A 15,466-nucleotide genomic window follows, 5' to 3' on the forward strand; every position below is an offset into this window, starting at 1 on the left:
ATCGAGGGAGATTATCAGTGGTCTTGTATGTATTCCATTTCCTAATAATTGCTCCCACAGTTGATTTCTTCACACCAAGCTGCTTACCTATTGCAGATTCAGACTTCCCAGCCTGGTGCAGGTCTACAATTGTGTTTCTGGTGTCCTTTGACAGCTCTTTGGTCTTGGCCATAGTGGAGTTTGGAGTGTGACTGTTTGAGGTTGCGGACAGGTGTCTTTTATACTGATAAGGAGTTCAAACAGGTGCCATTAATACAGGTAAACAGCCTCTTAAAGAAGAAGTTACAGGTCTGTGACAGCCAGAAATCTTGCTGGTTTGTAGGTGACCAAATACTTATTTTCCACCATAATTTGCGAATAAATTCTTAAAAAATCAGACAATGTGATTTTCTGGATTTTTTTTCATTTTGTCTCTCATAGCTGAGGTTTACCTATGATGAAAATTACAGGCCTCTCTCGTCTTTTTAAGTGGGAGAACTTGCACAATTGGTGGCTGGGTAAATACTTTTTTGCCCCACTGTATATCGATATTCATATCTGTATTTACGTATCTTTATGTATTTATATATAAATATATTTGTTTATGCATCTGTATATATGTTTAATCTAAACTATTTGATTAAAAATAAATCTGACTATATAGTATTAACAAGCAGATCTTATTAATAAAATAAGCTGCAGTGAAAACCCTTACAAATCTGCTCAGGAGTTGTAAGGGACTTTTAGACCCTGAAGTTTACTCAAATATATCCTGCACATTCAAAGTCTCCAGTTACAATAACCCATAAATGTAATGTGATATTTATATTTAGTGGATTCCACAAGGGAAGTTCCAAGAAGCTGAAATGTTGTATAATATAATAATAATCTTGATTCATTCATCAAAAACCTGCATTCACAAATGCAACATTAGTTTATTAGCTGTGTTACAGAATAGTGCAGCAAATAAACAGTCAAGTGCACATTTCAAAGGTTAAAAAGCTCCAGCAACTCGTGTCAATGATATGTCTCGATCGATGCGGAAACACAAACATAAAACCGAACTAAACAAACACTGTGACAGAAACGGTGAGGTGGTCATCTACTGCCCACAGAGCAGGGGCTGAAGGGGTCAACACTTCACTTCATCACTCAAAATTGGTCCCAGGAATATATATATTTAACACTGCATGCTACCGCTGCTCACGAACAATCCCTTGATACTCCTCCCATCATTCTAATTATTGGCGTGTGAACATTAGGGGTTAAGCTCAAAGTGTAAAGAGGGCATAGAAAAACAAGACGGCAGCTCCAGCATTAAGAAAACCCTGAACCTGTTGGGAGGAGGAGCGGCCAGAAGATAACCAGACCAGAACTCTGAGCGCTCAGTGAGCCAGCTTCAAAGACGAGTTCAGCTCGGCTACTTTTAACACAAGGGCAGCTTGTGAGGAGAACAACTTCTGCAACATGGAGACCAACCTCTGACCAATGACGACAAAGCTCAAATTCCAGAGCTCATCTTCCCTGAAATGGAGTTTCAGAGCCGACCCCAGCCGAGGGGGACGCCTCCCTCCAACCCTTTACCTCCCACCTCGTCTCCTCCTCATGCAGATGTTCTCTCCTCTTCCTCAGACCAGAGCATGAAGTCTCATGGGCGCTCCTCCTCCTTGTGACGCGTCGATCCATGTGAAGGCCACTGTTGGGACCGCTCACCGCTCAGACCAGAGCCGTGTCTCTCCCCGGTTGGATCGTTCACTGGACCAGAGCCGTGTTTCTCCGAGCCCATTGTCAGACAGGAACCCTGGTCAGGTGCTAATGCTAACCGCTAACCAGTGTCCTCAGAGGGGAGGTTAGCATTAGCACCAGACAGGGTTCGTGCCCAAGCCTGGCCCTGGCCCTGGACCGGCCCCGGCCCTGGCCCTGGCCCCGGCCGGCTGGGCTAGCTGACCTTGGGGTAGATCTTCTCGTAGAAGAAGCTCTGGGGCAGGACGGAGAGCACGCCGTCCTTCTCCCGCACGGCGTGGGCGCGGACGAAGTGGAAGTGGTCCTGAGCGAACAGGTAGAACTCGTTCTCCATCTTCCAGACCTCCGACTGCTGCAGCCGGGCGAGCGTCTCCGGGGCCACGGCCTTCTTCTCACTGGTCTTACGCAGGTGGGACTTCTTACCTGGGGACCGCACAGGAGCCGGGCTGTTAGACCAATGGGACGGTGTTGTGTGTGTGTGTGTGTGTCTAGTGTTTATTGTGTGTGTGTGTACCTATGCGTGCGCGTGTGTGTCTAGTGTCTATTGTGTGTGTGTGTGTGTGTGTGTGTGTGTGTGTGTGTGTGTGTGTGTGTGTGTGTGTGTGTGTGTGTGTGTGTGTGTGTGTGTGTGTGTGTGTGCGCGTGCGTGTACCCGTCCTGTACAGCTGTGTGGCTCCCCTGAAGAAGCGCGGCAGCACGGCCTCCAGGATCATCACAAAGTCCTCCAGCTCCTCCGTCAGCCCCACCAGCAGGTACTGCCTCACCAGGTTGGCCTTGGCCGTCTCCAGGGCCCAGCGGCTGCCCACCGTCCTGGGGGACCATCCGGCAGGGCAGGGTTAGGACCACCACACCAACCAGTTCAGGGGTTAGGACCACCACACCAACCAGTTCAGGGGTTAGGACCACCACACCAACCAGTTCAGGGGTTAGGACCACCACACCAACCAGTTCAGGGGTTAGGACCACCACACCAACCAGTTCAGGGGTTAGGACCACCACACCAACCAGTTCAGGGGTTAGGACCACCACACCAACCAGTTCAGGGGTTAGGACCACCACATCAACCAGTTCAGGGGTTAGGACCACCACACCAACCAGTTCAGGGGTTAGGACCACCACACCAACCAGTTCAGGGGTTAGGACCACCACACCAACCAGTTCAGGGGTTAGGACCACCACACCAACCAGTTCAGGGGTTAGGACCACCACACCAACCAGTTCAGGGGTTAGGACCACCACACCAACCAGTTCAGGGGTTAGGACCACCACACCGACCAGTTCAGGGGTTAGGACCACCACACCACCAGGGCAGGGGTTAGGACCACCACACCAACCAGTTCAGGGGTTAGGACCACCACACCAACCAGTTCAGGGGTTAGGACCACCACACCAACCAGTTCAGGGGTTAGGACCACCACACCACCAGGGCAGGGTTAAGGGGAGGGTTAAGGTCAGGGTTAAGGACCACCACACAGACACCAGGTCAAGGTTAAGGGGAGGGTTAAGGTCAGGGTTAAGGACCACCACACAGACACCAGGTCAAGGTTAAGGGGAGGGTTAAGTTGCACAGTCCAGTTACGGTAAGGTTAAGCTGAGAGTTAAGTTAAGCTCTGAGGTGAGAGTAATGGGGAGAGTTAAGGTAAGGATTATTATCAGGGTAAATGTTAAGGTGCGAAATTCACTTATGGTTAGGTTAAGCTGAGAGTAAAGGTACGTCTTAATGTGAGAGTTAAGGTAAGGTTAAGGTAAGGGTATCTCACCAGCACTCTGAATGATGTCCGCAGAAGAAGGGAATCTGGAGCCAGAGCTTCTCTGCAGCGCAGTCCGCCCCCTCCGTGGACACACACTCATCAAACGTCTGGAACGCACAACACACACATTAACACACACTCATCAAACGTCTGGAACGCACAACCCACACATTAACACACACTCATCAAACGTCTGGAACACACAACACACACATTAACACACACTCATCAAACGTCTGGAACGCACAACACACACATTAACACACACTCATCAAACGTCTGTAACGCACAACACACACATTAACAAACACTCATCAAATGTCTGTAACGCACAACACACACATTAACACACACTCATCAAACGTCTGGAACGCACAACACACACATTAACACACACTCATCAAACGTCTGGAACACACAACACACACATTAACACACACTCATCAAACGTCTGGAACGCACAACACACACATTAACACACACTCATCAAACGTCTGGAACGCACAACACACACATTAACAAACACTCATCAAATGTCTGTAACGCACAACACACACATTAACACACACTCATCAAACGTCTGGAACGCACAACACACACATTAACACACACTCATCAAACGTCTGGAACGCACAACACACACATTAACAAACACTCATCAAACGTCTGGAACGCACAACACACACATTAACACACACTCATCAAACGTCTGGAACGCACAACACACACATTAACAAACACTCATCAAATGTCTGTAACGCACAACACACACATTAACACACACTCATCAAACGTCTGGAACGCACAACACACACATTAACACACACTCATCAAACGTCTGGAACGCACAACACACACATTAACAAACACTCATCAAATGTCTGTAACGCACAACACACACATTAACACACACTCATCAAACGTCTGGAACGCACGACACACACATTAACACACACTCATCAAACGTCTGGAACACACGACACACACATTAACACAGTCATCAAACATCTGTAACGCACAACACACACATTAACAAACACTCATCAAATGTCTGTAACGCACAACACACACATTAACACACAGTCATCAAACGTCTGTAACGCACAACACACACATTAACAGTCATCAGACGTCTGGAACGCACAACACACACATTAACACGCACTCATCAAACGTCTGTAACGCACAACACACACATTAACACACACTCATCAAACGTCTGGAACGCACAACCCACACTCATCAAACGTCTGGAACGCACAACCCACACATTAACACACACTCATCAAACGTCTGGAACGCACAACACACACATTAACACAGTCATCAAACATCTGTAACGCACAACACACACATTAACAAACACTCATCAAATGTCTGTAACGCACAACACACACATTAACACACAGTCATCAAACGTCTGTAACGCACAACACACACATTAACAGTCATCAGACGTCTGGAACACACAACACACACATTAACACACACTCATCAAACGTCTGTAACGCACAACACACACATTAACACACACTCATCAAACGTCTGGAACGCACAACCCACACTCATCAAACGTCTGGAACGCACAACCCACACATTAACACACACTCATCAAACGTCTGGAATGCACAACCCACACATTAACACACACTCATCAAACGTCTGGAACGCACAACCCACACATTAACACACACTCATCAAACGTCTGGAACGCACAACCCACACATTAACACACACTCATCAAACGTCTGGAACGCACAACACACACATTAACACACAGTCATCAAACGTCTGGAACGCACCTAAAGTGAACCTCACTTTAGTACACCATCAAAACAAATAAAGATTATGCTACATAGATAGTTAGAGATAGTTATCAATTATGTCATTGGTTTTATATTGTGAAAGGACGATCATCACAGGTTTTCCAAGATGTTTGCACACTTTAATATACTGTGCACTACTGGCACTGGGACACATTATCACTCTTACTGTGTGTGTTTGTTCGGTTTGTTCCGATTGTCCTTACTTGAGCATTTACTTTATCACCTATTCCTGTTTTCCTTAGCACTACTGTGTTTTTATTGTGTTGCTTTATATCCTGTGGTTCCCACTGCTGCTGTAACAAAGGAACTCCCCCTCCGGGGGATTCCTGAAGCCATGGCTCTGGCCGATCTCCGAGTGAGGACCTTTTTGTCGCCCTGCTTCCTGCGCCGCAGGCCGGGCCGGTAGTCGTCTCCGAAGCGCAGGAAGTAGTAATAGGAGACCAGCCTCTCCACGGGGTCACGCACCACGTTGACGTACGTGGGCTTTTCCTCCACGCCGTACCTGGAGCACAGAACACAACCAGGCTCACTCCCTGCACTAACGCTCAAAGCCTGCACTATCTAAACTGACCAGTCCCTCCAGAAAAACGCGATTATGCGATCGCATAATTCAACGCATAATCAGCCAAGGTCCGCATAATCATGCGGAGGCCGCATTTTTTCAAATATGCTGCACTTTCACCACATAAATTGCCGATTTCTGCGCAAAATATGCGGGGCTTGCATGATTTCATAATCCCCGCATTTTCGTTGCAAAAAAGTCACATATATCGTAGCAGAAAGTTGAAAAATGTTGCGTTTACTTCATACAAGAGCAGCCATTTCCCCCTGTTGCCATGGGAACGTTATGAAGTGACGTAATTACGTGATGTGAACGTCATCGAAAAGCTGCATTTTCCGCAAGTTCCCGCATTTTTTCGCAAGTTCCCGCAATATCATCGCATAAAATTACATAAATATGCCGCATATTTCATCGCACTTTTTAAGAAAACATGCCGCATAATCAAGGATTTTTGGCCGCAACAATCACAAAAAAACGCCACATTTTTCTGGAGGGACTGATTTACATTCATAGCATTCAGCAGACATTTGTCAGAAGAAAGAGAAATAACAATATATCTCTGTCACTACAGTAAGGATGTTCATAGAACCAAGTGCCGAGCGCTAACCATCACTAGGTTAACCCATTAATAACACAGATAGCTAGGAGGAGGAGGAGGAGGAGGTAGAGAATGAGGAGACTCACTTGGAGAAGTCCAGGTAGACGACGTGGCCGTGGTAGAAGGCCGGTTTCATCTCGCTCCACGAGGTGACGTTGTGTACGAAACGCACCTGACGACAGCAGACCACGGAAACACGTCAGACAGCAGCACAGGAGGTCTCAGGAGACATCGACATCAGCTTAGGAAATATGAACCTCTTCCTTCAGGAAGGCAGTTCAGATAATGAAGTCAACAACAACAAACAAGACACTAATGAACTAACCTTATCCTGCTCTATAACCTGATGTAAATAAAGCCCCTGTAAGTGGCTCTGGAAAATAGCGTAAATCAACTATGACTGAAATAAAACAGATTAGTAATAATAATAGATATAATCTGATACCAGAAGTGGATCCAGAGGCTCACCTGGTCCAGGTAGGACCACCAGAGGCTCACCTGGTCCAGCTAGGACCACCAGAGGCTCACCTAGTCCAGGTAGGACCACCAGAGGCTCACCTGGTCCAGGTAGGACCACCAGAGGCTGACCTGGTCCAGGTAGGACCACCAGAGGCTGACCTGGTCCAAGTAGGACCACCAAAGGCTCACCTGGTCCAGGTAGGACCACCAGAGGCTCACCTGGTCCAGGTAGGACCAACAGAGGCTCACCTGGTCTTGCAGGGACAGCACGGGGTTGTTCTTGGAGGTGTTGATGTGCAGCACGTGGAAGCCGTTCCTCCCACAGAGGTCGTAGGCGATGTTGGTGAAGGAGGTGCTTCCTGTCTTGGGCACGCGGTTGTAGATGACCACCACGTCGTCCGCCTCGCTCAGAGACGGGGTCACCTGACCACCGGCCCCGCCCTTCCGCGGCTCTGACTCCGCCCCCTCGCGCCGGGCCATGGTTCGCTCTGGAACAACACGGTTCCGTTATGAAGGCGGGGCTTCATAGGAGTATGAGTGCAGTACTCAAAGAGGCCAGGAGGGGGAGGCATTGTAAACTACCCAAACCATGTTTATGTGTCTGGGATGACCACATCCTACTTTATTCTGGATTTATGGGAGACTTGACTCACTTTAAACATCTTAACATGCTGTTCAACACCATAACGTGCTGCAGCCAGCAAATGCATGTCATTAAGCACAATGCAAATTAATGATAATCTCTTTAATGAATGCATTGGGTTATACCAACAAAGATGAGAGTGTCCCTGGATATGTGTACATAATATACAAATTAAATACTGCAGTAAAGCAAGTTATCGAGACTGTGTGTGTGTGTGTGTGTGTGTGCATGTTTCTATATAAAGTGTGTGCATGTGTCTCGATAAAGTGTGTGTGTGTGTGTGTCTCTATATAAAGTGTGTGTGCCTATAAAGTGTGTGAGTGTCCGTGCTTTGATCGACAGATGAATGTGTTGAGTTCCCCTCACCCAGGATCTCTCTGGACTCCTCTAGTCTCTGGATCTGGTTCTCCATGAAGAGCAGCGCCAGTCCGAACGCCACGACGGCCAGGAGCTGGACCTTATGCGGCATCATGGTCCGGAGAAGCCCCATCATCAGTCCTCACACCATGCCCTGGTCCCGCTGGGAGGCCAGGGTCCGGAGAGCCTAGCAGGAGCCTGGTCTCACTGGTCTGATCACCGGGACCGGGACCACAACACGGAGAAACTCGTCTTGGACGGAACTTTAACTAATAAGCTAATAAGCTACCGAGTGTTTCGTGTTTACTTCCGACCAAACATACAGCAGTAGATGAGTTACCGAAGTACTCGACCCGACCTCAGCTGGTATTCGTGCGCGTCCAGTCCGCAACGTGAGGCTTTAATGCTGCGTTCGAGGAACTCACGGTGATGATACTTCCGGCTTGTAAGCGCTGTTCACTTTGCCACATGTAAACTGGTAATTGCGACTAGGAATTGGTGTCTTCCTAAAGGGTCTGATAAGTGCTTCCTATAAACGGGTTCATCATGCATTGACATTTCCAATTTGTAAATAAAGGGAAACTGTACCATTGCTGTCTTCAGTCCCACATGACGTGAACGCATCACTGGTAGATTTGGGTCTGTTTGGGATGCGGGGAAGTATTCGCTTGGGGACAACTTGTGGCCAACCATCACGGTTCTAAACTGCTCCTAAGATTGATAGTCACGCCTTTTTGTAGTCTGATGTGTTTTTTACTTTTAAACAGGTGTTTCTTTTTCAGATTCGACATGCATTGTTGGAGAAATGCAACGTCACACATTCGACACTACAGGCGCTCAGCAACCAGATGGCGCCAGAGGTTTGGGCAAGAGAATCAAACGGTTAATCGAGGACAAGATCCAACAGACCTTCAATACGTCCCGGGTGGATGAGTTTCCAATATTCACAGAAATAAAATCTTCTACATTTCTAGGTCATGTTCAAAATAAGTGCTCAATTGGCTTTTACGCTGAAAATTCACCAGCTCAAATTCCAAATTGAAATTAAATAAAGGATAAAATACACCATTTAGCGTGCAGCTTAAAATACTCTGATAGGAACACAAAGCTTGACTGCCGAGCAAACATAATTCTTTGAATGGAATTCCTTTTATCTTTAAATGTTTATTTCTGTAAACATATCAGAACCGTCCCAAGTGAAGGGCTGTATGTGTGTGTGTGTGTGTGTGTGTGTGTGTGTGTGTGTGTGTGTGTGTGTGTGTGTGTGTGTGTGTGTGTGTGTGTGTGTGTATGTGTGTGTGTGTGTGTGTTAGAGAGAGACAGTGGGTGTGTGTGTGTGTGTGTGTGTGTGTGTGTGTGTGTGTGTGTGTGTGTGTGTGTTAGAGAGAGAGAGAGAGAGAGAGAGAGAGTGTGTGTGTGTGTGTCTGTGTCTGTGTCTGTGTGTTTGTGTGAGTTTGTTTTGGTGAGCGTGTGTGTGTGTGTGTGAGACAGAAAGTGTGTGTTATTCTCCTTGTCCTTGGATAGGCCTTAAAGAAAGTGACATACTGTAGAAGTAGTTTCCAGATTTATTATTTATATTTATTAAAACACACACACAACCAACCAACAACTCCATTATAAACTGCTAATCCAACAGTAATTACACGGTTATTTACAGTTTAAAGTCAAGTTGAAACTAGAAAATACAAACTTTTGAGAAAAGGTACAGCAGTCTGCCAAACACGACCAACGAGTTTCAACGATGAAGTCGAACAAAGGAAAACATTCAGTCAAACCACGGAGAATAAAGTAATTTATATCAACAGATTCGTAGGATATAAAAGAAAGGTTTTAATTATCAAAAAACGGGGAATACACTTTTATGTAGATGGAGGAATATTTAGAACACAAACATCACACTTTTGAAACGGGCCCCAAAACATCGCTTCACCAAAACAATGTTTTGTTAAAAACGTGGCCACAACAACCAAGATTTCAGCGACAAAAGCACAAGATAGAGGGCATTCATTGGTTGCCAGGGATACGGTGAGGATGGATGTTTGGTCTTTCACAAGCAGATCATTGTGGACCTTGACAGACCGCAGAGAGCGTGGAGTTTGCAGCGGGGGTTATTAAACCGAAACACCAATTCAACGGGACAAAACCACCAGAAAACTCTGAGCACACAAGCATTGGTGATTCGCTCATTTTAAACGAATCAGTGCTGAGAGTTTTCTGAGGGCTCCAATTGGGTCGAGACCCATTTTGGGTCCCGACCGCCGCTCGAGTCCCGCTGGAGGAGGGTGTGGGGGCTCCGCCCGCTAGACGTAGTCGAACCTCTGGTTCTGCTTGCCCTCCACGCTGTGGGTCTTGTAGGAGGCGTTATAGATGGGTTGGTGCCTCATCTCAGGGCGGTACGCGGTCCTCTGGGTAGACGCTGCTTTGTAGGCGGTCCCGTCGTACCTGCGGCGGACACGTGGAGACTCGATGTCATGGGCAGACAAAGTTTATACCCTTTTGGTAACACTTCATAATACCTTCAGTTCCTTATAAATCAAATCCATTCAATTAATTCAATTCAATTGTATTTGTATAGCCCTTAATCCCAGGTACAGTCTCAGAGGACTTAACATTATATATATTTATAAAACATGTTGAATGATTCTGATAATCTATGATGATTTATGATTCAAATGTTGAACTAAGTCTTCAAAGTCTGACATCTAGGATATAAGTAGGCCTAATGCGTATTTCATGTTTAATTCAGCTTTTACTAACTGCTTGTGGGTGGTTTATAACGTATTAACTATATGATTATGAATTATTATATATCGTTTGAAATTAAAAAGTGTACGTCATTTTTCCCACCGTGACGATGAATCATTGGGAAAACACTCGCAAAGGAACGAAGACGATTTGAGTACAAGTAAGCCAATCCCTTGGTTTTTATTGTCTAATAATTACCGTTTGTCCTCGGAGACCATTCCACGGCAGGCCAGACACATCAGGACGCCGCCAATAACCAAGATGGCCGACCCTATCCAGCCCACGAAGAGGGCGGGGCCAAACGTGTACCTGAAAGGACACATCGACAAATCAATGACGAATGAAAGAAAATAACAGCCATCGCGGCTTCAGGTGTGACCGGATATAGAAAGTGAAACGGCGCTTACTGTGGACGGAGGCTGCCGCCCAACCCGCTCACGGCCCCCATGCCCCCCCCTCCCCCGAGGCTGAATCCCCCCTCGGCGTAGTTGTTGAACCGGAAGCTCTGCACGATGAGGTTAGCGAAGGCCGACACGCCCGCGATCCCACACACACCTGCACGGCAAAGATCAATAACAATTAAGAATGTGTTCATTGATGAACAAGAGTGTGTTAATCAATACCACGAGGCTCTTCGTTTGAATCGATTCTATCGTCATTTCTAGTTCAAACTGATTTACTTTTGTCATGTTGATCTCAAACTAAATCCACATCGTTTGCCTTCTTGTGTACAATGCATTCTTTATATTTGCATGCGTGATAAAAACCTACAAATGATTTGTAGTATTATAACTATTATTAGTATATGCTACACGTGAACCTCCTAAAATGCACAAATTGATTGGTTCGCTATCTCGGGATATTGGGCAATATCCCATGATTGAGATCTCAAACTCGAGATATTGCGTGATGGTCGTCTCGTTACGGTAATAAAAACAAATAAAACGCTAATAAAAAACAAATAAATCCCGGCAAAAAGTGTTATTTTGATTATTTTTGGAGTGTTCACGTGTAGTATAGAATAAAACAATCGTTCACCTCAGGCTCCGTGAATAGTGGGAATAGCCCCCGGGACCGAAGGGCTCGGGGGCTATTCCCACTATTCACGGAGCCTTTGGCGAAAAATTGTTAATTATTAAAACAAAATGGCGGAAGAGCAGCCAGGAGGTACCGGCCAGCAGGTTGAGGATCCCGGCGGCCAGCGTCATGGTGGCCTTGATGTTGTCCTCCATGTTGCCCATCTTCAGACACTTCAGGGCGAAGATGGCGACCAGGCAGCCGATGGCGCCCAGGATGATCCCTACGACCATCAGCGCCCGCACCGCCTGCAGCAGCGCTGGGGTCAAAGGTCAACGCATATAGGTTAACATTTATAGTCAGGGGTAAAAGGTTAAAACAAAAGGTTGGCTTGGGACAGAATACTTTAAATATGTTAAAGGGTGACACTATCCTGGAAATAGATAGTTTTTTCCAAAACAAGAGCCCAATTAAATGCAATTTTGACTTCTCTGTTTTATTTAACCTAGCGCTGATACCTCAATGAAGAAGTAAATGTAAAAGAGAGGAAACGATTGAATGATGTCAAACGATGTATTTCTATTTTGGTCCAACTTTGTGAAAACAAAATGTGAGGGTTCCCCTCATCTGAAGGCCTCTGCTTCCAAACTACTTTACTCTCAGTATGACAGTGGATCCTGAACCAGGTCATCAAGGAGCATGTAGGGGTGATGCATCTCCTGGATGCCTGCTGGTAGAACGAAGACATCACGGTTTGAACCCAGTGCCTTTTGGCTGGGAGTCACACCAAGAATCCTACCCTACGGCACCTTCCTGCCCTTGAAAAGGTTTCCAAAAGAAAGAATATGAAGCAGATCCAATGGATCTCCAATAACACTTTCTTAAAATGTTCTAGTTCCAATAGATCCATGAGGAGGAATGCTGTCTTAAGGAGTTTTTGTGTTCAGTCCTGGTCCTGATCAGACCCTCCCTACGGATCAGACCTTACAACACTGCCCCTCTGGATCAAACCTACCAGGCCGTCCCGGTAGGCTATAGTAGGACTGTCCCCTGACGTATCAGACCTGACCAGGCCTTCCCAGTAGGATTGTCCCCTGATGGCCAAACCTACCAGGCAGTCCCATTATGGTGAAGTAGGGGCGGCACTGGGTGGTGCCGTACGACGTGCCCACGCACGAGGCCCAGAGGCCGGAGTAGGTAAAGAAGTTTGTGATGACGGTCCCGGAGCGGTCCTGCAGACTCCACATGTCCATGACGGTCGCGGCCGAGATCAGGAACAGGCCGAGGGCCGACAACATGAACCCGATCAACTGGATCATCGAGGCGGCCATCTTAGATCATAGAGCGGTGGAGTGGTTGCCAGGGAGCCGTGAAATGGCCGGAGTCCCCACAGCGTTATCAATATGTACTCTGAGGAAGGAGCGGCGCTTATCATGTTTACCTCCACTGTCTTTGTCTCGGTTTCGGTAAACGGCGCGGAAACGTCACTGTGAGCGTTTGGTAATTAAGGGCGGGGCCATAACCGATTTTGAACGAGGTGCGGCACTCCTAATAGAATTGGAGGGGAACTGTATTCTGCTACCGTTCACAATAACAAATCGTTTTGGTTATTTTATCATTTTGGTGGAATGCGTCTCAAGGCCACATTCAAACACACACATTTTCACATCACAACCAGCGCCTGGCCTTCTCGAGGTCTGACTCTCTGAACATACAACCTCATGTCGATTCCATGGCGATATACTGAGTCAGAGCTATTCTTGTGATTAGGGTGACCCCAGCAGAAAGGTTGTCTGCCGCCTGACTTGTTTCCTTAACCATGATGACCCTACCCAAACCTGCACCGTTACGACACGTACCTTAAATCCCTGGCACGTCTCGGTAGATAAAAGCATCTGCTACCAGACTGAAGCGTAGAAGGAGAGCAGCAGGAGAGGGGAAGGAGTGGAGGACCGAGGGAAGCATACCTGGCAACCCCATGATGGTGAAGTACGGCCGGCACTCGGTGAAGCCGGTGCTTTGGCGGACGCAGGCCTTCCAGAGGCCCGAGAAGATGTAGACGGAGGTGACAGGGTTGTCCATCAGGTCCTGGGTGGCCCAGGGGTCCATTGCGGTCGCCACGACCATCCCCGCCACGCCGATCAGGCTCAGGATGAAGCCCATCACCTGGCACAGAGTGGCTGCCATCCTGCACTCTCTGGACTCTCGTTGGGGTTAGAACCGGATAAAAACTTAAAATGAGGTGCGACTCTGCTGTGGTGCGGCAGGTTTTTTAACGTCTGGACGCGGTACTGGTGCAGTGGGGATTGGGAAGGACGTTTGCTGTGACCCTAGGTGTTTACCCAACGTCTTTAGTCACTGGGCGGAGCGATCTGGGATCAGATATTTGATTGTGTCGCTGGGTTTCCTTGCAACATTTTTTCTCTTCAGCTTCTGAGTGACGTGTTGAAATAAAAACATTTCAGCCTGAAGAGAAACCTCTCCATGTTTGTTTACCCGAAACCCTTTATCCAAACACATTCAAATTGGCGTTCACGCATGTTTTTATTCATTTAATCAGTGAAAGGAGCGCCAGGCCTTGGAAGATGAAATGTTATTTAAACGCTGAGTTTTTGGGACACAAACAAGTTTGACCCGAAGTAAATCGTTTTGGTGGTTTTATGAAAACTGCAAATCTTTAACTGTTCACAAAACAGTGAGCCATGTTGAATTATATTCCAATTCTACTGTTGAAATACTATTCAGAAGCAAACAAATTTTAAGATAATATTTAAGTTGTTACAGAATTATTGATGGGTATCGCCGGCCGGGAGGGAGGTAAACATGGAAGAGTTGGCAGAAATGTGTACATAGGCAGGAAATAGAACAGGACAGTATTAGTATTAGTAGAGATTAATGACTCTCAAATAATCAATTGTTTAGCCTCAGGTTAATACTGTTATTCTCTCCGATTTGAGATTTAGAGTTGTCCAACTTTCATTAATACTTATTTTTTCTTCTTCCTATTTAATTATTATTATTACTATTATTATTGTTCTGATATTATTATTATAACACACTGTACACATGTTGTATGGTAGTCTTACACAAGGGCCTAGTTGTGTTGGGCTGTGTGTGTATTAATACACAGTACTCACAATGTACGTATACACGATATCAACAGAGTAGAACTACTATGCTTATAAAACACATTTGATGTGGTATATTTGTACACCAGGGCCTAGCTGTGTGGGGCAGTGTGTAGTCATACGCAGCAGTAACAGTATTGACAGAGTGGTCTGACTGTTCCGCCACCAGCCAACAGCCAACCGAAAAGCAAACACAGATATGATTGTGGAGCTGAAACGCTGATAGCATCCGATACTCGTGTACGTTGTGTCGAAACTAGGCCGCGTTTCTTCATTTGATCGTAGATCACCCTCCATCAGGGGCAAAGGCTGATCAATCAATCACAGGGATCATTTGATATCATGAATGTAGCAATAGAAATGACTGCAGTGTTTCTGAAAGGTTATTAAATGATTTATCCTTTACTGGAGGAGCACTTTTATTGGTCTAATGGGGCAGGGATAGTCTATTAAGGAGTTCTGACTCCTAGCCGAAAGGCACTGGGTTTGAGTCCCATTTTCCCCAGTCTACCTTTAGGCATAATTTAGGCAGTATAACACATAATAATAATGATGATGATGATAAGAATGTAATTTTATGTATAATATTTCTGTCAATTGCTGTGTATTTGAAAAAGTTAGACTAAATGTGATTAGACTTAACAGATGAAGGATCAAT

The 15,466-nt window shown here is 46.2% G+C and overlaps 2 protein-coding genes across 2 annotated transcripts; both read right to left on the reverse strand.

Moving 5' to 3' along the window:
* Positions 1 to 898: 898 nt before the first annotated feature.
* Positions 899 to 8,302, reverse strand: hs2st1b (heparan sulfate 2-O-sulfotransferase 1b). The gene is made up of 7 exons (XM_079740363.1): positions 7,928 to 8,302; positions 7,168 to 7,406; positions 6,546 to 6,631; positions 5,663 to 5,801; positions 3,483 to 3,580; positions 2,375 to 2,532; positions 899 to 2,145 (listed from the first exon to the last, which is right to left on the reverse strand). Exons 1-7 carry the CDS (start codon positions 8,052 to 8,054, stop codon positions 1,919 to 1,921), a joined length of 1,074 nt encoding a protein of 357 aa, XP_079596489.1. The 5' UTR covers positions 8,055 to 8,302; the 3' UTR covers positions 899 to 1,918.
* Positions 8,303 to 10,218: 1,916 nt separating this feature from the next.
* On the reverse strand, positions 10,219 to 13,867 carry LOC307078695 (claudin-18-like; the record flags this gene model as incomplete). Its single annotated transcript, XM_079740638.1, has 5 exons — positions 10,219 to 10,360; positions 10,862 to 10,972; positions 11,071 to 11,218; positions 11,835 to 11,999; positions 13,648 to 13,867. The coding sequence occupies 5 exons, from the start codon at positions 13,865 to 13,867 to the stop codon at positions 10,219 to 10,221; spliced, it is 786 nt and encodes a 261-aa protein (XP_079596764.1).
* Between the last annotated feature and the right edge of the window lie 1,599 nt (positions 13,868 to 15,466).

Source organism: Pollachius pollachius (assembly GCF_949987615.1).
Source record: "Pollachius pollachius genome assembly, chromosome: 7".
NCBI classification, from domain to species: domain Eukaryota; kingdom Metazoa; phylum Chordata; class Actinopteri; order Gadiformes; family Gadidae; genus Pollachius; species Pollachius pollachius.